Source organism: Drosophila erecta, unplaced genomic scaffold (genome assembly GCF_003286155.1).
Source record: "Drosophila erecta strain 14021-0224.00,06,07 unplaced genomic scaffold, DereRS2 tig00000000-arrow-pilon, whole genome shotgun sequence".
Taxonomy (NCBI): Eukaryota; Metazoa; Arthropoda; class Insecta; order Diptera; family Drosophilidae; genus Drosophila; species Drosophila erecta.
The window spans coordinates 23,561,100-23,584,872 of NW_020825194.1; the positions used below are offsets into that span (position 1 = coordinate 23,561,100).

Below are 23,773 nucleotides of genomic sequence, written 5' to 3' on the forward strand. Positions count from 1 at the left end.
TAAATAATTTTTAAAATTAAGCTTTGGTATTAGAGCTTCAAATACGCTTCGAATGGTTTCGGTACTACATTGCGAAAAATCTAGACTTGTACATACTTGTTTCTATTAATCGTCTCAAAACTTGATATCCGAAATTTAAGGAGTTGATCTCTTTTACCTCACCTCGTTAAGAAGTTTTTTGTTTACTTTTTATAATAACGCTAGTAATTAGGTTATAATTTTAAGGCAGCCCTGCTAACAGCAATTAAAGCAACTAATAATAAAACATATATGAAATATGATACTGTGTTAAAATAATTCGCATGGTTCTAATTATACCCGTTTCTCGTAGATTAAAATGGTATAATAGATTCTTTAAAAAGTATGTAACGGGGTGGTAGAAACCTTTCCGACCATATAAATTATATAATATTTATATATTATTTATTTTATATTTATTTATGTATATATATATAATACCTACTTTCCGCCATTCATTAATTAATTATCTGTTGAACCTATTTATCGAAAAAATGTTTTTCAAAGTGTTCTTACTTTGATCGCTGCTTAGTCATATTCTCAAAGCAGATAATAATAGAATTATTACAATGCCTTATGCAGTGTGAAATTTACCTTCATTTTTTTTTTGCAACAGCTCATCAATTTACAAAAACAATTTAATTACCTGCATACCTTTTTCCTTGGCGTCTGCCTTGGGTATATGTGAATAATGATCACTTTATTGCATTTCAAGTTAGCTATTCTTATAGACTCACTAGGTTTATTATGAGGTAATCTTTTGTTATTTCAATTTCTTAAGTCGCCTTGGAAAGTCATGAATACATGCTAAACGTGAAAAATTCTTGCTAGCTTTAGTGCAAAGACAGCTTTAAATTTTTGTTATAAATTTATAATTTTTTTTAAAGGCGCTTAACTTGAAGACCCGCTCTATCAACTTATGTAGCCCAAATAATTATATTTCTATATATTACCTTTTTGATACAGAGTTACAGATTTCAGTGTACTAATGTATTTTATTAGTGAGTAATAGTTTTAATAATCCATATATTCGCTTTGCAGGTTTATTAACTCGGAAATCACAACCACTGGACATCTGCCGTTGTTGGAAGCTGTTTAGAGAATTTGTCACGCCAAGCATCTGGAGGCAAAGGCATTTCCTTTATTGGTTATTGTACAAAAATGACAGAAAACATTTACTAGGATAACGTAATCAGCGTCAAGGGGCAACGAATCGCCTTCGAAATAATTATGTTATCGCTTTATAGTCGGAGTTATCTCAGTGGACCGCACAGTTCCCAGAAACTTACGAGCACTCAGTGGTTGAGTAGTAATAGATAGCCCCCAGCATTGCTGACTATTGAAAGCTATCGTCAGTTGTGTGTAAAATTCGGAGCGTGGCGGACATATGGGCCCGATTTCTATTAAATAGCGGAAATGGTGTGGATAACGCCGGGTCAAGAATAAATGAAACGGAAGATACTAGAAGAATATAATTTTTTGTAATAACAAAATCGATTTACATATGTTAATGGAAATGTTAGTTTGCGATTAGAGTCAATTCTAACATGACGAATATTAAATATGAACTTCTTCCAAGTGAGGAGCGAGAACAAGGCGAAAAGAAACCTTCAAATTGGATAGTGAAGATATTCTTTCTAAGCTTGGTGATTTTTACCTTGGCAATTTATACCTTGAGCTGCACTGATAGTCCGCTGAAGAGCAGTGCAGCTCTTTTTTCCCCTTGGAGGCCCATGCGACTCTCTGTGGGGTCAAGTTGGACCAACAATCTGGGTAATTCTTCGAGGCTTTTGGATGTAATATATACAACTGAAACAACTAGTCTGAGTAGGATGAAACAGACGGAGACTACCGAAGAAACCCATACTGAGAGCTCCACAGAGGATAAAACCGAGATAAGTACCATCGCCCACACGGATAAAGCAATTGAAAGTAGCATATCACAACATTATGCATTAGAAGAATCTGGAAGAAAATACTTCGTCAATAGCCCGAAGTGCAAAATGAGCCACCCAAATCCCTTCGCCAGAAACATCCAGCACATCTACAAGAAACATTCCTATATAGTGTGTGATAAAAGTCGCGACATGATCACAGTGATCTTTAATGAATCAGACAGCACCTACAGGCTGCACAAGAACGAAAACTCCACATGCTGCTTCAAGCAGATCCTACGAGCAGGATCTTCAGCCAACGCGGACAATCAGTACAAGTAAGTTCCACAGGACATTCAGAGATGGACACTGAAGATGAGTATCCCGGCAGGCTGCGTCCTTGCGTTGAATTTCAGCAGGACCACTTGGTGCCAAATGAAGTGACTGCCATGCTCACCTATTGCCGCCGGCCTCCATTCGATAAGGTGTCGCAAATGGATGCCTTTAGTTTTGTGCATCCGCGGAAGGATCAGATAAATAATCGTACATCACTGCATAAACGGAGGCCCAGTGTTTTGCTGTGGGGCATTGATTCCATTTCACGAATGACTCTTGAGCTAACGATGCCCCGGATGTACGAGTACTTGAACAATCAACATTGGTTCGAGCTTCAGGGATACAATAAGGTGATTAGAAGTCTGGAAAATAATTAAAACTTGAATTTAGCTTTTTACAAATTTCGCAAAAAGTATTACAAATCATATGGATTTATTCAAACTTCTCACCTTTCTACATTAGATGGGTGACAACACGTTTCCGAATCTGATGGCGATTCTCACGGGATTCAACAAAACCTATGCGAACGCACGGTGCCATCCTGATAAGGTGCGTGGACTGGATGCCTGTCCATTTATTTGGAAGGACTTCAAGGACAAAGGATACACAACTGCCTACGCCGAGGACTGGAGCAAGTTCTCCACATTTGACTACTCAAGCAGCGGTTTTTTCAATCCTCCGACGGACGTGTACGGCAGACCACTGGTGTTGGCCGTGGAGAACGAGCTAAGGATAACGCAGCAAGGTCAAATGCCCTACTGCTTGGGGCGCAAGCCGGCTTCCGAGTACATCTACGACCTGGGCGTCCAGTTCACCATGGTCAATCGGAACAGCACCTTCTTTGGCATGTTCTGGACCAACACATTCAGCCACAATGACTTCTCTATGCCCTCCGTCATGGATGAGAGGATGGTGAAGTATATGCGGACGTTGGACAAAAACGGCATAATGGATAACACCATCATCATCTTCTTCAGCGATCATGGAACCAGATTTGGACCATTGAGGAAATTGGATAGCGGTTTCGTGGACGAACGGTTGCCCTTCATATATATCCGTGTTCCGCGTTGGATTCGTGAGAAGTACCCAAAGCTCCTGCGCAACCTGCAGGTAAACAGAAATCGCCTCACATCGCCGTACGATATCCATGCGAGCCTGAGACACATCCTGGAGTTGGACACTCCGAAGGATAGGCTTCCTCGCCCTGAGGGCTGCTCCACCTGCCACAGCGTTTTCGAGGAGGTGGACTGGTCCAGAAATTGCTCCCAGGCCGGGATCGAGGAGCACTGGTGCACGTGTGACACCTTTTCCGAAGTGGCCACAACAGATCCCAGTGCCAGGAGCATGTCCACTCAGCTGGTGGAGTCCATCAACAAATATGTAGCCAGCAAAAAAGGAGCGGAACGATGCCGTCTGTTGAAACTGAACCGGATATCCTCAGTCCAGAGAAGAGGGAACTCTAGTAGGTACCTTATCCAGTTGAGTGTCATGCCGGGTGACGCCCTCTTCGAGGCCACCGTGGAATGGGATGCCAGTGCCCAAAGGATTCCCGTTCAGATGCCCAGCATCAGTCGGTTGAACACTTACGCCAAAATGTCGAAATGCTCGTCGGTTAAGGAGATCAAAAAGTACTGCATCTGCTGAATTCCAGCTCTAAACTCTGGACAACCGCAAGACCGCACAAAAAAGGACTCGCTACTGTAATCTGTCGGATCTCGGAGCCTTTGTCCTCCGGAGGTATGAAATCTTATCACTGGGGTGGATCTGTGGCCGGATCGTTAGTTGCTAGCATCTATTTTAGCAAACGTAATTGCAGCTTGGCAAATTGTGCGAATGGAAAATTAGTTGACAATTCCATGACAATTGACAGATACTCGGGTAATTGTCCAGTGATTAGAAAAAGATACTGGCTCTAATGAACCTAAATCTTTGTAAGTATTTTTTGAGCTAGTTGTAACAGCCGCTTAAACAATATATGCTATATCTACTACCCTAATTATTACTGCTTATTATTACTACTACATCTGTTATTAAGACTACATTGAGGATGGAAACCGGCTCAACATTACTCACATATATGAATCTCATTGACCTTCCACATTTAATTTATTTTGTACATAATTGCAGACAAAAAATACGTCTAACATTTCCGCGGTGCTATATATAAATACTTTATTCTTCTCAAAGTGCTTTGCTATTTATAACATTCATGGAAGAACTGTGGCACTGATAAACGTTACCAATTGTCTGACAATATATGTAACGTACGGCTCGATTCGCTAAAAAAGTAAGTATTGATCGCGTTAGGAACGGCAGAGTGCCAGAAATTGAGATTATAGGATAAAGACTGAAAATAGGGGAATGTAATTCCTAGTTAATCTACTTGGCACAAAAAAGTTCAGTGACTAACCGAGTCACTTATATATAAGGACTGATCTCAGCATCGTTCTACGGTTGGGTTGGTTAATTAAAGTAGACTACTGTAATATAAGGGTTGAATTCCAATTTAGGCTGGATCTATTAACAAACAGGTGATCCTTACTAAATTAACATTTAAGTTTAGTAAATTGTTTAAAACTATCTAGAATGGAGTGGCACGAAATGTCCTTATACTGCAGCTATAATTATGCGTACATATGTATGTAATGTACACGGGAATAAGTTATGCCTAAGGAAAAGTTAATCATAAATAAGGTAAATAGTAGCGGAACACGGGGTCTCCCTTGTTTTTCAAGATGATTTGTGTCCTGCCATTCAAATAACTTAAAATCCATTCTAAGAATTCGACCGGGCAAAATACTCAATCGAGATTCCCACCCACAGAGTGAATTACTAACAGAGTCATGTGCTTTACTAAAGTCAGAAGTAGTCATATGCTTGAAAGTTTTTTTTAAACCGTATATCATAAGTATGACAAATGAAGTAAGCTTCAAAGTGGTTAGTAGGTCTATAAAAGTGCTGCAAAAGGAAATTGATAATATTTTTAAAAAAGCTTGGGAATAGGCGACAATTTAGAGATACTTCTTTTATTGGATGCATCCAATATGATACTTTTATGTGGATCGGAATTACAAACGAAACATTTCAACCAAGTTTTATTTGAAAATAATTATTTTTATAGAAAAGAATTCATAGTCTCGTTGTTCATAAAGTGTTCTTATTCGATTTACATCAGTTGCCTTTAAAGAGTACAAATTCTGTAAGGGTATAAAGTCTTCGGCTTGGCTAAGCTAGATTCCTCCTTTATTATCACTATATTGGATACGATACAGAACGTCCGGATTACCAAAGCTTAGATAATTACTTGCATGATTAATAGTAACTACCAGTATGTTTTATCAGTACATAATGATAGATACGTTTTCCATTAGGTCGTTGGTATTATGGGGCTTTAAAATAAAAAGAGGCGATAAAGAATAATGAAAATGAATTACTTTTTATAAGCTTGTATGCCAAGTTCAGGTACTTAGTCGTCCATGCCATGTATCATTCCAAATGCCAAAAAGTTTCATCAAGGAGTATCATTTTAAATAAGATAATTGGTTTTATTAAAATATATGATAACAGAAACTCGTTGATAAACAGCCATTTACAAGCTTTCCTCCCTTTTGCAACCTAGATAGATAGTGGTTATTTCAATGGCCATTCAGTGGTTATTTTCAATTAACAGTGTAATTGATACTTTAAGAACTCAGCGAGGGCTGCCTCAAAACTCGTTTCGCAAAGGCAACTGTTATGAAAACAAATTTACGAATCAATCAAAACATACGAGCATCAAAATATATCAGGCTCAACTTGTTTTCCCATCGAGAGGGATGGAATGGAATGGGATCTGATAGGATGGGAGGGCTTGAGAAAAACATGGCAGCGGATGATTTAAACTCAGGAGCAACTACCCTGAACATCGTCAAACAAAAACCACAACAAATAAAAAACTATCACATTTATATTTGGCTCGGGCAACGGTATGCACCGAAGATCAGATGCTCTCTGCTTAGAACTTTAAGCTTATCAGTTTCTACTTCTACTACAATTTCTTCAACTCTTTAGCGGGGCTAAAGATTGCACTAAACATTAAATAGAATTTAAATATTTAAGAATTTTAGAATTTAAGTATATTAAGTATATTATCAAATTCCCGTGGCACATTATTGAATTTAGGAACGGACTAAAACAATCTTTAAATTTCATGGCAAACTATTGCATTATACGCGGGATATAAACCACATATTTCTTTTTATACACCAAATATTTAATTCAGTACATGATGGGCTCTCCTTTTTATAAGTTCATATTTTCGTATCATCAAAGGGTGTTTAGATACAATCATTCAAAACTGAATTCGAATCACTGCGAACATTTTACTGGGAGTCAGAGACAGTTGAACCCGTGTATTTGTAATTCATTGCCTTCGTGGGCCTAATCTGTACCGGTGAGAGGGTAATATAAGTGAGCCAACGGATTTCTACCTGGCCGGACAGATGGGAAACGCCTATTAAGCGGCTCGTTGCTTCCGAATGAGATTTGAATTGGGCCAAGCCAATCTCTTCGTCCTGCCAGACAGGGATGGCCATACTATCTGCTGGGATGCAAATGGCGGCGATGGGAGGTCCTTGGATAAATAGCTCGTGGATGCGCAGCCAACTCAGCAGTAGCACTTCGACCATCAAAGCGAAAGGATCGCCGCAGGATGAGTGACTTCAGCATCGAGTATATTTTAAACCGAGCCGGGGACAGATATGTGGGCACCAACGCCTCCTTGGGAGTCCTGCAGCGACTCCGTGCCAGCTTGCCTTTCCATCCGTACGCCCACCCAGCATCTTATTCCTCGAAGGAGTCTCCAGGATCTCCTCCCGCCTCGGCTGCGGAGGCTCAGCTTCCCGTCTACGACTGGCTGCAGTACACCCGCTACCATCCACCCAAGTTGCCCAGGGCCCTCCGGCAAAATGCGCCCGCAAAAAGAACTCCTGGTCGTCTGCCCCGCATCCCATTTACTCCGCAGCAGCTGCAGGCCTTGGAAAGTGCCTACAAGGAGTCTAACTACCTAAGCGCTGAGGACGCCAATAAACTAGCGGACTCCTTGGAGCTGACCAACACGCGGGTCAAGATCTGGTTTCAGAATCGAAGGGCTCGCGAGCGACGGGAGAAACGCGAAAAGGACGAGAGCTGTGACTCCACCTTCTCATCGAACGCCTCCAGTCCGGAACCGGAAATGATCGTTGTATCTTGATCATGAGCTGGATTATGATTATGAGCTTGATCATGGACTGTAATTGTTACGAATTTAGTGGCTTTCTGTAAATATAATTCATAGGCTTAAGTAGTACCATAAGGAATCTGACAATATAAAATCTATTATTCCGAATTTATTGGACTTTTATGGGTCCTCATTCAAAACCAATAAAATATTAAACGTTATAAAATAGTTACTCAATGTGGTTTTACCTTAAGAAAGCAACCTGCTAAGTTCTCAACTCAATAATTTAAGCAGGTCCAGTTAAACATAATTTTCTTATGGTATTGCGCATCTACAAATCGCTTAGTCATGCAGTTTTAAAAGAAGTAAATATCTGAATTTTTAGGCTTGTATTATGTCACTGTATTAATTTAGCGAGTGCATTTTAGTTAGATACATATCTACAGATTCTTACATGGAACTTAGATTGGTTTCAATTCGCTTCAACGATTTCGAATAAGTGTTTTGTTGACATTTATTTTGGTTCTTTCTTCCTAGGAAATGTGAAATTTACCTCATTGATATGATGTATTGAAAGAGGTGTTCGGTTGAAATTTGTTAAGGTTTGACGAATCCCTTTTTGCTATTTAGGAAGTACCTTACCTTATATATATCATTAATACTTACATTATCTTATCATTAATACTTGCTTAAAGTTCTCGGTCATAGGACGATTCAAGAAATCATTACAGAGATAAAATAAAATCAATCTGTATCAATAAAAAAGTTTCCTTTGACTGAGCAAAAGGATTGCGGTCTTCAATATGAAAGCCTTATAAATTAGGAATTAAAAAATTCAGTTTCCTTTTCAGATTACGAAATAAAAAATCTGACCTTAAACCTATAATTTTAAAAGTAAGAAAACCTATTTTTGCTTCTATATACATATTTGCATGCTTGCAATTTAACTAACATAGTATACAAAATCATACACTGTATCCCATTTCTGAGATAACAAAATAAAAAGGCAATATATATTGAGTATGTTACCAAAAAATATAAAATCTCACTATATTTTTTTAGGCAATGCAAGTAATTTTTATTAGCCATCATTTCATATACATTTCACCTGAAACAAACCAAATATTAATTGAGTAATTTAATATTTCAATGCGGAAACTGGTTGACTTCACTGTTTTTTTTCTCATGCCATCGCCGGACTTACATAATGGGATCAAAAACAGCCGACACCACAGATATAATAATATTTGTTGCCTAAAATGTAACTCATATGGGAAAATACGCACAAAAAGGTGAATGGAAATGAGAAAATTCGCGTGCCGGAAAAACAGCAAATGGCGAAATAAAGACGAAGGGCTGGCTAAGCCGATTTGGCAATTGTTGCCGTTGTTTTTATGGTCAAGAGTAATTTATTTTTCCGGTGCTTTTGTGTGCAAACATGCAAAATATCAGATTACAAAGCGGCAGTTCCTCCAAGCAGTTTGGGGGAAATGGTTACGGATGCGTTTCCCAAGTACAGATTCTGCCACAAGGTCTGGTGAATGAATTTACGCAAATCCAGGAGATGTCTGCCCCTAATCCCGCCCAAATCCGATCATGGGAGTAGGGAATGGCTGGATATCCATCCAAATCGAAGTGGACAACAGGAAGAGGGGAATGCACGTGACACTTAGCTATCTTAAATGAGCATCGAAAGGTAGTCGTTGTCGAAGGGTTGAGAGTAATATCAAATGTCGCATCTGGTATCGAAGGAACTTGAATACAGCCAGTCCTAAATTATATATGGAAACCATATACTTTTTATAGCTAAGGCTGTCTTTCCAGGTCACAGAAGTTCCATTTTAGTGTCCAGAACCTCGGAGGATCCAGACCGTTCTAAGCCGCACTCATTAGACGTAGATAATTCGTGCAAATTTGTCAAATCGGCTTATGATTTGCATTCTATGAGCGAATGTTTACGTTACTAATCTAGTCCTGTTTGACAAACAATGCGGCAATATTTATTCTAATGGCGTAGAATAACACACAGCCCATACTCCTCCAGGATTCCGTCTTGTGTCCTCTTTGCGGACCAAACAAAAGACAAGCGCAGGCGCATGCGCATGCGCGCCCAGATTCCGTAAATGGTTCATTTGTAAAACTTGGTGACCCGTCCTCACCGCCTTGACGGGCGCGGGCGGACTAGTTTTTGGGTTCAACGTAATTCCCATTTTGCGTAGATTGCGGTAATCGCGGTGTGCTGGCTTAGCGGGGCGTCAGCCAGACTGTCCTTTTGCGATCCTTTGAAGGAAAGGAGACAAGGACCTATCCAATGACAACAACCCAAGCTTTATTCGTGTAATATTGCAGGTACATGGGAACAATTTTTGGTCTATGAGTAATGTTATAATACAAATTCAAGTATTAATAGGTTCTAAAAAGTGCTAGCCCTAGCACACATAACTCTCGTAACTCATAACTGAAATTATTAACTGACGGATTTAAGAAGTGCTAGCCTTAGGTTTAAATGGAAACCGCCTCTCATAACTGTCAAGTTTACATGTGTAGCTAGCACATTTTTAAATATTAATATTTTCTTAGATGATTGCTAATTTTAATAATAGGTTTTAATATTTACTCGGGTTTTACCAAAGACACTAGAATAATTATTCTATTTTTTACCAATATTTTACTTTTACCAATGGTCTGCTACATACGTGCATTTTCAAAGCTATTACGCAATATAGTGCCAAAATTAATTAAGGTAATTGAAATGGTTATATTGGTAAGTGAAAGTTTTGGGTGGCTTGGGGGAGTTAGAGTGGGCGTGGCAGGATCATTTAACCAACGTGCACTGCGTCTATGTCTCTGAAATATGCTTGCCTAATCTCAACCCACTATATTTTATGGTTCATGAGATCTCGAGGTCCATACGAACGGAGAGATCGACTCGGCTATTGATCCTGATCAAGAATATTTATACTTTATATGGTCGGAAACGCTTCCTTCTGCCTGTTACATACTTTTCAGGGAATCCTTATACTCTACGAAGAACGGGTATAATAATAATAATAATATAATATTAATATAATATTTTCGAAAAAAATTTAAATAAAATTTGATATAGGTTTTTTTAATTCAAAAATTTAATGGATAAGCGACAGGCCATAGTAATAATTGGTAATAATAATGTTATCCGGTTGCAGTAAAAAACAATGTAATAAAAATAATATGTAATTATACCGATTTTTAAACTAACCTTAGCGGTTACATAATACTAACGTTCCAAAATATAGCAAGTCCAATAAACTTAATGCAGACTGGTCACCCTCTTAGTTATCGATATAAGTAATCGATTGACCATTCTTGCCACCCTTATCTTAGTAATACGGCCAGACATTTAAATTAAACGTACTAACGCCTGACACGATAGTTCCCCAACAAAAATCGATTGGCCCATCGATACTTCTGCGCCATCTTTCTTTTTCGGGATCCGCACACCAAGTCAAAAGGTAATCGAGTGATTTTTGTCGAAATATAATAGAAAATAGCCCAGTTAAAGTGAAAATACCGGTGAAATGTGTGTGCGAGCGATGGTCAAGTGTGCTGGGCACCAAATGCCACCTGAGAATCAACTAAAAAGCCAATAAATTGACTGAAACTCGGTACACGTGTTTCCCCCCACAAGTCAATATGAATATGGCCACTAATAAATGCTTGCGGCATGGTTACTTTGCAGAGCGAATCAACATGCAGCTGTTCGTCCGTGGACTAGAGACCATCGAGGCCCTGGAGGTTTCCCAGGATGCCACCATTGCCGGAGTCAAGGTGAGTCCCGCAGATGAGATATACAAATAACATAACCTAACTGTGTGTTTCCCATCCGTCCATCGCGGCCATCTCAATCATAGAACCAACTGGCCCAGATCCATGGATTCAACGCCGAGGAATTCAGCCTCGACTGCGAGGGCACCACTCTGGCCAACGATACCCCCGTGACCGCCCTGAGCTCCTTTGAGCTGGACCTCAACATTCCCATGCTGGGAGGTAAGGTGCACGGTTCTCTGGCCCGTGCCGGCAAGGTCAAAGGACAGACGCCCAAGGTGGAGAAGCAGGAGAAGAAGAAGAAGAAGACCGGACGCGCCAAGCGCAGGATCCAGTTCAACCGCCGGTTCGTCAACTTTGTGCATGTCTTCGGACGTCGTCGCGGCCCCAACGCCAACTCCACATAGAGGGATTTTGGATGAACAAGTGTCTACCTTTTACTCCAGATTGATATGATGTTCATAAAGTAATTTCAAATCTTTAAACAACCGGTGTTAAGCATTTCAAGTGGTTATAGTGGTGAAATCCCGGCAAGCAAATGTCATTTGGCTTCTTCCAATTGTTTGTTGGAGCAGTTTTGTGCCGCCTTGATTATTTATTTTTATCTATTCAAAATTTATAGATTTGCTGTAATAGTAATCAAGTGTAAACTATTTAAAGTGTAATCTTAAAGTAACACACATTTTTCAACTGTTGCAATACTTCAGTTAAATGGTTTAATAGTAAATAGTCATGAACTATCCTGGGTTTTCCGCTGCGCAAAGCTATCAATTTTAACTTTTTACTATTGGGGTTAATACAATTCAAGAAAAATATTTAAAAGTGAAATCGAGCTCTGAATGGGTATATGTATATTAAGCTTTACAGCTTATTTAAATGTATATTTAAATCTCATCAGCTTTGTATAAGCCAGTTACTATTCTTAAATTACACTATTCCAAGACTAGAGTTTTTAACATTCGCCTGTCAGTTGGTGAACTGACGTTGTTTGCGACTAGCTCGAAAGCGACGGTACCAGAATTCGCCGCAAACTATTAAAAGGGCCACCGTGAAGCCCAAGAGCAGGACCAGAAAACAGCCTTGCATGTCATCCATATTCACTTTGTGGTTAGTAACCTGCCGCTGGGCGCTCTTCCCGTTGCATTTGCCCGCGCTTGGCAAGTTCATCTGGTGCCATCGCTCGATGAAGCCCATCCGGAACATGCTGTTAATATGGCGGTTTACCAGGTGCAGATACGCACTCTGGGCCGGCACAATCATGGCAATCTGCTCGTCCACGAAGCTCTCCTTGCCCAAAGCGAAGCGGCACTCCTTGTCTCGCTCGAAGTGCCGCTGCACAATCAATTGCAAATTGATCCGCCAGTCGATGTTGATGCGCTCGCCGCGCTTCACCGCCTCGATGTCCTCCTCTTGGGCGCTGCCGTAGATCCTCGCCCGTTCCAGGTAGCGTTTAAAGTCCTCCCTAGTCGACGACTGAACGTACCGCTCGAAGAAGGTACCGTTTCGCAATCCATATTGTACAATGTCTTTGTGGTGCTCCAGCTGGTTCAAATAATCTACGCCCGGTTGAAATTTGGGGAACGTGAGGAAGGCCACAAGGTTTCCGCAATAGGTGGTCACCAACACGATAACAACTATCCACCAAAAGCCGACCACTAAGCGCCCACTGTCTGCTGTGGGCAAGTACATGCCTCCTGCCCATGGTAAGAGATAGAATAAAATATTCGATTGTTTGGTTCAAGTAAAACACTCACCCTGTTGTAACAAAGCCCCGAATATGTACCAAAAACAGCTTTTAACTGTGGACAGTCCCACGATTCGCATCTCCTTTAAGGGAGCGAGGCGATTAATGGCATATAGCGTGGGAGCAGTCAGCAGAATGATGCCCATTAGGCAGAACCAAGTCTCCATGGTGAAGGGAGCCGTGAACAAGTAGATGCGGGACACCTCATCCGGCTTGCGGGTGATGAAGGAGTACTTCTGCACACTGATGGGTACGGTGTAGTTAAAGGGCTTCTGGTCGAAATCCTCCACGGTGGCTGCCACGGCGGCTATAAAAAACTGATTGCCCTGCACCATCTCCACCACGCGATAGGGTATCCGAAAGGTCATGGAACCAACCAGCTCATCCTGCGCAAATTAGGTTTATCAAGGAGCTCCACCCCAATGAGAGATATACTCACGCTTTCATTGCTGCCCGCTGATGTGCTGACTGAATATTCTTCCTTCCATGATGAGGCTTCGTGAAGGTAGTAGCTGAAATTCAGGGCCCGACTTAACTCCTTGACGATCTCCATGACTATGCCTTTGTGCTCCACTATGACTCCATGGCTGTTTTTGGTAAGGATTTGCCAGGGTGGATTCTGCGAGCGATTTGAACCAATAATAAGAATTATATTCATGGCTCAAAAACTCACGTGGACGGTCAGAATGTCCATGGTTATGTTTCGAAAGTGGTGCTCGATGTGCGGAAAGGCCAGTTCCTGGCAAACGAATCCCAGAAGGGGAGTCCAATAGCCAATGTTGATAAACTCGAAGTTTCGGTTTTTGGCGTCGCGTGATGGAACTGTTAGATATTGAGTTACACTAATATCCAAAAAAAGAATCTGACTTACTTGAACGAAACTTGCGATTCTCCTGGCTCTTGCCCCAGGTAATGGCCGTCTCCACACGCCATCTCGCGCAGCTGGAGCACTTGGCATTGGTCTTCAGGGATTCCTATCCACATACGGATTGAATAATAAGAATAACAAAATGGTATTTGTCAAATACAACGTACATTTTATAAGGAACTACCCAAGACAAGAGAGAACATTACAGTCAGTTCCTCGACTATCCTCAACTAATTTTCTAACTATTGCTTTTTGCTCCCTTTTTGAATTCATTTTATTAAATTTTTGTACTAATATGTATGTATGTATGTATGTATGTATGTATGTATGTATGTATGTATGTATGTATGTATGTATGTATGTATGTATGTATGTATGTATGTATGTATGTATGTATGTATGTATGTATGTATGTATGTATGTATGTATGTATGTATGTATGTATGTATGTATGTATGTATGTATGTATGTATGTATGTATGTATGTATGTATGTATGTATGTATGTATGTATGTATATGTATGTATGTATGTATGTATGTATGTATGTATGTATGTATGTATGTATGTAGTGTACGTGTTACTTGCACAAAGTAGTAAAAATTGTCCTAATTAAAGCCTGAAGAATGTTTAACTTACTGTCGGAACACATAGTTATTGCCGCTTTTAATATTTCCTTAGAAAAAATATTTTCTTGTAGCCCTATAATTCCCAACTAGTTCTAGTGAAGACTGTAAGGCATGTCTTCTAATTTAGAGTCGCAAAATAGTTCAAGTAATCTCTCTTACCGGTCGAGCAGTGAGTGTAGCTTATGTGTTCTTAAGTGTGATTACTTGCAAGATCAAATTGGCATCCCTCTTGAACAAATAACCGGGCAAATGTTATTCATACAAGTGTTTGAAATGTTATAATATTCATTTTAAAATATTTATTCATAAAAAATATTTAAAATACAATATAAAATTATTGTAAAGAAATTGATTACCCTACACTGAAAGGGATATATATTCTTATGTTTATTCGTATACAAAGTGCTACTAAATTAAATAAATAATAAACTATTATTTTGTCATAATTATATTGAAATAGTGAAATAGTGAGGTCTTTAAAGTGAGTAGTAAAAATTGTCTTAAATAAAGCCTATAAAATGGCCGAAACGCATTGGCACAATGGCAACGTATGAATCAAACGTATAAATCAAAATCTGTCCTGTTTTTTTTATTCCTTTTTTGAAATTTTCAGCCTATTTTTTTCTCAATCTGTCCTTTTTCTCAGAAAAATATTGGCATCACTGATGCGTACAAGAGAGCTGCTGGCTCTAGAGCGCTCTCTCTCTCTGGCTCTTGAACAAAAATTCGAGAGAGCCTGGAGCCAGCTCTACGCATCTTATTATTCTAGTGTCTTTGCTTTTACAATAAGAATAACGGGTAGAAGAAGAGATAAGATAAGAGATAAGTTGAAATACATACCTTCATGTACTCCAGAATCTCGGCCTGCTTTTCCTGCTTGGTAAAGCGAATGGCCTCCCATTCTTCATCGGAGATCTCCCCATATATGGACTCCTCTTCGACGGTAATTTTGGAAATAGAGGTGACCAGAGCGAGACTAATTTCAGAGATTGTGCAGTTCAGCGAGTCCTGGCAGTTAGGATCTGTTTCGTTGAGTGCGAAGGCTATGTTGGCTCCCTCATCGAGATTTATGGTCGCAGTGCCGGCATCGAAATCCCGACCCACCATGTCCAGCACGAAAATCATCCACTGGTTGCCCACGTGAAACATGTTTAGGGTCTCGGCTATTTCGATGATGTCCTCGTGAAAGGCGGATATCACAAGGAACTGCTGGCGCATCTCCTCGTGCTTGTGGGGAGCGAATTGGGACAGAGCTTGGCGCAGAGCAACTCGCTTTTGTTGGCCCCTCAGGGAGTCGTTGATCTTGTAGAGGATCAGGGAAATTGGAGTGATGTGGTTGGTTATACTTTCGTGCACAATCGATTTTACCAGAACCACGTTCTCGTCCACTGTCGGAATTAAATATTGATTACAAATTACTATTTTAAGAAATAATGAGTAGAATATCTGGAAGGTCCAAATGATTCGTAGCTCTACCCACATATGGTTTGATCCACAAAAATCACTGCGGTCTTCCAATTAAGAATCTGCTGGACCTTGGCGTCCAAGATAAGTTGTGGGAATTCATCGCCGTTCTCAACGATGGGTACCTACAAATAAATGTAGTTTTAGGCTAAACGTTGCCTAGGAGCGAAAGTCGACCCATACCATCAGAGCTCTATTTAGGGGCAGCCGGGGACAGTCGGAATCTGTAATGGCGATCAGTAGAATCGAAGTTTCCTGAGTACTCTTGTAAAAGTTCCAGGTATTCTCGCAATCCGTAACGGTTATGGCGGCCAAAAAATCTATGTTTTTTCATATTTAAAACCAATTGCATCTTTATAGTAGTGTAGAATCTCACCCTTTTTTAATCGAACTGCATTCCAACTGAAATATTTCACGTTTATGCCACCATTCCTCAGGTTCTCCCGTATTATGTCACTGAGGATTTTCTCAAAATGAGCCAATATGTTCTCGCCATGAGTGGTCATGTACTCGTGATCCACCACAACGGCTGCATAGCCAATAAATTGTACAATTTTATGGAAAATTCCTTAAAATCCGAACTTACCCAGCGATGCATTGGCGCTCAGAAAGGACGAAAAGTCATTGGCCTCAGTGGGAACCAGGATAGAGAGCTGCAGTCCAACCAGGAACAGAAGCCAAGTGGAAGGCCGCATATCGCCAGGATTCATCAAACACGACTGAGGAAGCGAAGCCCCTCGAAGCTACGAGGATACCTCTCTGATAAGAGCTAACCCAATTAAAGTGGGTTGGTACTCGATTTCCGTTGAGCGTGTGCAAGTCCCATGAAAAATTGATTGGGGAGAAAGTGGAAAAGTCTGGTGATTGACGGTTTGCGGTTAGGCGTCGATAGCCACATCTAATGCCAAATCGAGTGCAGGTGTTCAACGAGGGATATCAATTTTGTTAACTTGCTTTATTTAATTGTAAGTTTGTAAGTATTTTATGAAATTGTTGTTGTCAGAATTGCCTGTATGAGCGGTAATTACATTTTACAATCTTATATTTTAGGGGACTGACAGAAGATTGGGGAACACAAGAGAATGTTGGGTTCATGGATCTAAGATAGAATTACAACTCACTTAGGTTAGATCTACTAGCTAAATGCGTTGAATATATATTCATTCATTGTGTAAATCGTGTCCGGCTCCATTAGTTCGCTGATCCTGTCGTGGGCTATATGCATGTCTATATATAATTTAGCTACAATTACGCCTATAGGTCAATTCCCAAAAATGCTTTCAAATATAAATGCAATACGATTTCGACTTGTTGCAAGTGTTTGTGCGTGGTTCCTCCAGTGTATAGTTTATGTGTATGGTTATTACGAGTAAATTACGAAAGGGAGTATAACCTGTATAAATATATATATGCATTATATATGCCTCAGTGTACATATATCTCTCATATGTAGCTTGAATCTATTATTAATATCTTGTTTCACGCCGCCTTCAAACTGGTGCAAACTTTCATTGGTGGCTCCGGTACCCTAAACTCCTCTAGACTTTGGTGACTGATTCCAAAAATGTTGCGGATCCGGCAATCTCTAAGGTTGATAGGGATGTCGAATATTAGCTATTTTGTTTATTGATCTTGATATATGCTCCACCGAATTGCACATTCCCATCTCTGCTTGCATTTCTGATTGATCTCCCGAGACCCATTCCTGGCCTAGACCCATTCGTCCCGGGTTTACGACTTTTCTCATTCGTTCAGTATCGCGCTTAGGCGCTCCTCCACGGCGACCTTGCGTGACTTCCACACGAACTCGCAGACGGCGATGACGCAGGCCACGCCCATACCGCCCATCAGGACCACGAAGACGCCGCCCACATTGGCCAGTCCCAGCTCATTAGCCGCCGACGAGGACTTGGAGGTCTCCACGCGACACTTGCCGCCGCCGCGCTTCTCCTTCCACCACTTGGTTTTCAGGATGTGCAGCTTGCCCTCCTCCTGCAACTTGAGTATCACGCTGTTGATGGCAGTGCGATAGGGCGAATCTGTAGATGGAATTAAGCACCGGTTAGTTAGGGGTCTTGCTGAAATTGGTTGTCAACGAGGCAGCTATTCCAGGCACACGCTTGCATTTGAGTGCTTGTTCCAAGGAAACCAAACCTAACCGCTGCCCCGTTTATAACCCAATTAACATGAACGTACTCGGTGGAGTGGCAATGCCGTAGCTCTTGGTGTCCAGCATTCCACCAACTTGCGTTAGCTCGCAGTTGCGTTCGGTCACATACTCAATGGAGGTGGACTCCATCAGAAAGGCATATGATCCTGAAACATAAAATGTTGTTTGAATTCGCTTCTTACAAAATATCCTTTAACTTACCTTTTCCCTTGGCTACCCTTTCCACACCCTCGCCATTGCTGGCTGTGAAAACCGAAGGACGAGCTGATTCCATGAAGGACCACATGCGCTGATATGTGGAGATCTTTGAGTCCTGTAAGTAAAACATAAATACCGTTATTTATAGCTAACACTCAATATGTTCTGCGTTTACCCTAAAAAAAGCTGCCGTGCTGCCGCCCTTCAACGCGCCGTATTTGATTCTCGTTTGCTTGGCCAGATCCTCAGCACTTTCGATGGGTGAATCCATACGCTCCACAGTCAAAAAGGCAGCCAGATTTGCAGTGTATGAGGAGATCATGATCAGGGTGAAGAACCACCAGATGCCAGCCACCATGCGAGTGGATAGAGCCCTGTAAGTTAGTACTTTAAAAGCGGAACACCAACGCTAATTTCAACCTTTACTTGGGCAAAAAGTCACATCCTTGCTGCATCAGCGATCCGATGGCAAACCACATGCAATTGAGCAGGGTGAACTGACTCTCAATCTTCTCGCCATGAGCATCCGTATAAGCCGGCCATTCGTAGGGTGTGAATCTGTATAAGGGATGTATTCAAATCAACTAATCCATGAGGAGTATGTTGAACCCACTTAGCCAGAATGAAGAGCAACACGGAGACACCCAAATACGCAGTGGCCATGTAGATCCATACGTCCAAGGACAGGGGAGACAGGAAGGAGAACAAGTTGGGTGGCTGCTTAATTGGCTTCCGGTATAATATGGAAACTCCAAGATTCATGAAGGGTGTGGTAAAGTCTACTGCCTGCTCCCGCTCAAAGGTGATGGTGAGATCCGCAATGGCCAGATCGGCACGCTGCTCCAGCAACTCCCGGATCATGCCATTCCATTCGCTAGATTGGTTAAATATAAATAATTAATAGATCCCTAATAATATCAAATATGTTCCTACCCCGTCAATTTATTGAGACTTCCATAGCTGCCATCGGGCACTAGTTGTATTTTATAGTTGAAGCCGAGTGACTTGGAGATCTCATGGATCAGATCCACCGCATAGCCCTCAAACTGATCATTGCCACTTAGGGGAATAGCGGACTCCTTGCGCATGCAGTAAGGATTGCTCTAAAGAAATTATAAAAAATGTTAATATCGTATATTTATTTACTGCTCAATGTTCCATACCAATATGGTTGTAACCACCAGCGTCTTATTCTTCAGATTAGCCTCGATCTCCTGCTGCTTCTGACTGAAGGTGCGCGTAAAGTTGATACCATCGGGCAGCGTGGAGTTCCAGGTGCCGATCTTCCGGATACCCGCTGGAGTTAGCTCCACAATGTCCAACATGAAGTCCGTGCGGAAACCCTGGTGATCGAACTTAATCACATTCGTCAGGCCCTTCATCTCGACGATCTTCATATAGTTGATCAGGCTGAAGCCGTGCTGCCAGGTGCTCTGTCCATCGCAACTGATGGGATGGATGTCAATCTGTTGTGAAGTATCCAGGTCGTGCAGCGCCTTGGCGAACAAATGCACTGCGTCGTACATAAGAGCAGTTTCCGAGCGCACGGTGGTCAGGTTGGCGGACCGCAGCAGACCCTTTTCGTCGATGCTCCACTGGCGCACCACGTCCGAGACAATCTTCTCGTTGATCAGCCGGAACCCAGTGATATTTGTGCCGCCGTACCGAAACTCATCGAGGTTAACCGTGTGCAGGTCCAGCGAGGTCACCAGGTAGCTATGGTAATCACTCATCATGCCAATCTGCTGCGCCTGCTTCAGCACCTCGTGGATTCGCTCCGTCGAACAGTCCAGCACGATGTGCGCCTCCGCCGAGTTCTTGATCTGCTTCAGGAGGGGCCTGTAATGGTGATAGCAATTGTAATATTCTCATTAAGACGGTATAGGTCTTCTTCTAAATATATTCTATTGACTGGCCAAATAGGAATAGAACCCACCTACTTCTAAATGTATTTAAGATGGCTATGATTAAGGGCACACAATCTTAAGGACAAGTGGCCCATGTGGGCCACAGTAACGAAATACCCACTACAGTCGGAATCGGAGGATACGATTGGCTGGGCTTACCGGTAATCCCCACTGTCGCTTAGCTGTCGCACAGTAATGGGAAAGGGCGTCATCCCGTGCGCCTTGAGCAGCTCCTGCAGCCGCACAATGCCGTCATTGTTCTCGTAGATGATGGTGAAAGTCTTCCAGCCCCAATGCCGCACGATATCCACGTAAGCCTAAGAACAAGATAAAACATCGACAATGTAGTTTCGGGAGTGGGAGGGGCATCCAAATGCATCTGAATACCTTGGAAAGCGTATTAGGGTGCGGATAAAGGTTCACCAGGCAGCTTTCTCGTCTCAGCCGGTAGTCCCAGCGATTCTCCAAGTGGGGAATCTGAAATTAGTATTGGTAGTATGTTTTTCAGAGGGTTCTATGGGTCTCATGGACGAGACATCTGGCGTTTGCCGACTCACCTCCATGTTGTCACAAATGCTCTGTACATGGCTGGCGGTGTGGGAGGATTGTGGCCCAAAAATAGCTGCCACGCCGATGTTCAGTAAGCCACAAACTGCAAGACAAACAGTGCAATTGAGGTTTATGTTCAAATTATTTGTTGCTCTTCAACGAACTAAGTTTCAGAAACTATCTACCCACGCCCCCTGATGTTCAGCAAATCAAACGCAACTGCTGTAAAATGTCTGCTTGATAGGTTTCCGAATATCAAGGAACAACTCCTCACTTTCTGCCCTACGGCAAATTGAGCGAAACACAAATCCCAAAGAGCTTAAAAGTCGCAAATTGATTTCCAGGTTACGTGCTCGGTGCCCAAGCCCAAGCCCATTCCCGATCCCGATCCCAATCCAATCTGCTTGTGGGGGAGATAATCTGGGGCTCCGACCTGTAAGGCTCAGAAAGTAAAAACGAGCGCAAGTAGCGTAGTAATGTGCTTGGCTTTCGGCTCGGTAATGTTCAGTTAGCCTCGTTCGCATATTTAAAATGCACTTCAGCATGACATAATTTCGTTTAGCCCGTTTGGCCTTTGCTTTTAGCCCTCTCCACCAACCACTCCCATAGGTTTTCCCCTCTTGTCAGTCAGCATCCTTTCGGCTCATCAAATGCGCTAAGCACGTGTAAGTGCATGTGCACCTGCACTTCGATGTCCTGACTCTGTGATGCGGTTAACCTGCTCTCAGGACTCAGTGTCTCTGTGCGGATGAGGGTGCTGCCTGGCTCGCTGCTCGTCGTTACTGTCGTGCTGAAGTGTGGTTTACTCTGGCCAAGGAGTTCGTTCTCTTTCTGCTTTTTGGCCATGTGCTCGGGCCAACTTCGGCGTCATTTGTGTCTCATTTATCACAGGATATTCGACAGTTGGCTCACGTTCCTTTGCCCGCTTTACGATTCATCTTCAGCTTTTAACGATTATCAAGTGGCGGAGAACTCACCTGCCCCCAAATCCCACAATAAACTGCAAATTGAGGACCGTCCTGGCTTGCACATCTCGATATGTATTTATCTGGCCGAGTTTAAGGGACTTTTCTATTTAAATGTAGCATAACGTTAAGTTAAGTTTAAGCCCACAAAAAGTAATGCCTTTTTTGTACTATTGTTATCTTTTGATTCACCTTGTAGGTAATAGCCCTATTAAAATGTTAAAATGTTCGAGAGGAGTAAAAATCGCATCGTTTTGATTTATGTTCTCAGCCAACGAAAGGGATTGCGAATTCTTAAAAATAAGCAGAAGAAGCCTTTCATGAGCTTGATAGTTTTTAAGTATTGACTGCTCTACTTAATTATTTTCAAAGTTTGAATACTTATATCATAATGCAAGAGTCTTGAAAAAGAGATCCAAATGTTGCGACAACGAACTTATCGCGAGTACAAAAGAAGTGAGGTCCTCTTGCTGCAATTACCATACCATAGATCGGAAATGAAATGGAAATCAAAACAAGAGGTATAAATTAAGTACATATCGAAAAGGAAACAAAGCGGTATCAATTTGGGAACGGCAAGGGAACTCAGGAGAAGCCAGCAAAGGGATGTGTTCAAATCAAATATGCAGGTAAAAGCATCAGGTGAAGGTGAAGTTTACGAGGGAGGCCGGTGGCGACGGGATGGGGTAACGTGACAGGACAGTGGGAAATCAGGCCATGTCAACACTGCGAGTACTCGGCACATGCAAACTCACCCCTCTTCCCGGCGTGGAAGCTGTCGAATGGCGAGATGCGCTCGATTTGGGCCACCAGTTTGGAGCGCGGCAGGATGGAGCGGTCGGCGTTGATGCGGTCCACCGCCTGGCGGAAGGCCAGCTCTTGGTGGTCATCGGCGGGATGGAAGAGGCCACCTGCGGTGAGAAATTACAGGCCGTGTTTTTGGACATATCAAATATGTTGGTTCCACTTCCGCAGTGTTCAAATAAAAACAAACAAACAAACACACACATCCGCTCGAATAAAATACACACACTCACACAGAGACAGGCGCTCTTGATTATGACGTGTAAAAAATCGATACAGAGCGAAGATGCGGGCTGAATTTTTGTTTTCATCCGGGTTCTGCATAAATCCACTTGAATGCTGACTCTAAGAAATAGCTGAGTAGCTTTGCATCTTCAACTCACCAATCTTGATTATATCGGGCAGGGATTGGGCTTTTCGGCAGTTTAAAATTAATTGCAGGAGCAGAAGCGGCAGGACCAAAACTGCACTCGTCCGCATTCTGAATTTGTTCGCGAAGGCAGTTTTCGGTTTCAGATGATCTCCCCAAGGGATGTCAATCACTTGTCACTTGTCAGATATTTGTGTCTAGCAGATATTTAACATTGTTACTTGGCGGCAATTCCGCTGTGCGTTTTTCCTATTTCTCCAAGGGCTTGTACTTTTAGTTTTACGAAATTCCGCTCAACCGATTTCTGCGAGGATGTGACATCCACTGAGTTGCGAGTGTTTGATTTGCCTTCTTTTATCCTGTTGCGGACTTGGTCTACCGGGTGGGCTGTTTGTGGGGTGGGCCAGCATTCAAAAGCCGGCTGACAGTTCAAACAGCTGCGCAGTGGATGCTGGGAGAGCAGATGCTAAGGGTTGTCACCCCATCCGCCAGATGAGCTTTTTATTCTGAAGCCCGGTGGTGGGAAAACAAGGGGATCCGATTCCAACTGCTTTGCCGACATTCTGTCTTCGAAGCTTTTGGGTCTCAAAACATTGAAACAAAAGGTTCCTCAAGCTAAATACCTAAAAATACTTCGGTTGTGACTGTAGAAATTTACATATCATTTAATACTGTGGTACAATGTTACTACCATTGCTTAGATTTGACAGGACACAAAAATAATCATGAGAACATTTAACTTGGCTATTTTAAATGGACTTTAGTCGAGTGCCCCGACTATCAGATACCCGGTACTCAGCTAAGTGTGAACGAGAAATTTCAAAATTTTCTGGAATATCAGTAGAAATCCGTAGAATTTTTACAATTTTCAAGAGTG

The 23,773-nt window shown here is 41.9% G+C and overlaps 5 protein-coding genes across 5 annotated transcripts; 3 read left to right on the forward strand and 2 right to left on the reverse strand.

Annotated features, from left to right (window-relative positions):
• Positions 1 to 1,256: 1,256 nt before the first annotated feature.
• LOC6553447 lies at positions 1,257 to 4,396 on the forward strand. Its single transcript, XM_001979338.3, has 3 exons — positions 1,257 to 2,230; positions 2,284 to 2,578; positions 2,691 to 4,396. The coding sequence occupies exons 1-3, from the start codon at positions 1,566 to 1,568 to the stop codon at positions 3,870 to 3,872; spliced, it is 2,142 nt and encodes a 713-aa protein (XP_001979374.1). The 5' UTR covers positions 1,257 to 1,565; the 3' UTR covers positions 3,873 to 4,396.
• Positions 4,397 to 6,879: 2,483 nt separating this feature from the next.
• Positions 6,880 to 7,555, forward strand: LOC6553446 (homeobox protein GHOX-7). The gene has a single exon (XM_001979337.3). The coding sequence runs from the start codon at positions 6,919 to 6,921 to the stop codon at positions 7,456 to 7,458; it is 540 nt and encodes a 179-aa protein (XP_001979373.1). The 5' UTR covers positions 6,880 to 6,918; the 3' UTR covers positions 7,459 to 7,555.
• A 3,258-nt stretch (positions 7,556 to 10,813) lies between these two features.
• Positions 10,814 to 11,714, forward strand: LOC6553472. Its single transcript, XM_001979336.3, has 3 exons — positions 10,814 to 10,916; positions 11,144 to 11,232; positions 11,316 to 11,714. Exons 2-3 carry the CDS (start codon positions 11,155 to 11,157, stop codon positions 11,634 to 11,636), a joined length of 399 nt encoding a protein of 132 aa, XP_001979372.1. The 5' UTR covers positions 10,814 to 10,916; positions 11,144 to 11,154; the 3' UTR covers positions 11,637 to 11,714.
• Positions 11,715 to 11,972: 258 nt separating this feature from the next.
• On the reverse strand, positions 11,973 to 16,651 carry LOC6553471 (ionotropic receptor 93a). Its single transcript, XM_001979335.3, has 10 exons — positions 16,520 to 16,651; positions 16,310 to 16,462; positions 16,117 to 16,253; positions 15,950 to 16,058; positions 15,310 to 15,857; positions 13,845 to 13,947; positions 13,647 to 13,795; positions 13,413 to 13,592; positions 12,984 to 13,359; positions 11,973 to 12,923 (listed from the first exon to the last, which is right to left on the reverse strand). Exons 1-10 carry the CDS (start codon positions 16,641 to 16,643, stop codon positions 12,196 to 12,198), a joined length of 2,607 nt encoding a protein of 868 aa, XP_001979371.2. The 5' UTR covers positions 16,644 to 16,651; the 3' UTR covers positions 11,973 to 12,195.
• A 226-nt stretch (positions 16,652 to 16,877) lies between these two features.
• Positions 16,878 to 23,340, reverse strand: LOC6553469 (glutamate receptor ionotropic, kainate 2). The gene is made up of 13 exons (XM_001979333.3): positions 22,910 to 23,340; positions 22,478 to 22,633; positions 20,766 to 20,860; positions 20,596 to 20,685; positions 20,368 to 20,525; positions 19,465 to 20,140; positions 19,235 to 19,404; positions 18,915 to 19,175; positions 18,728 to 18,859; positions 18,477 to 18,675; positions 18,305 to 18,416; positions 18,130 to 18,249; positions 16,878 to 17,972 (listed from the first exon to the last, which is right to left on the reverse strand). The coding sequence occupies exons 1-13, from the start codon at positions 23,004 to 23,006 to the stop codon at positions 17,677 to 17,679; spliced, it is 2,562 nt and encodes an 853-aa protein (XP_001979369.1). The 5' UTR covers positions 23,007 to 23,340; the 3' UTR covers positions 16,878 to 17,676.
• Positions 23,341 to 23,773: the final 433 nt, after the last annotated feature.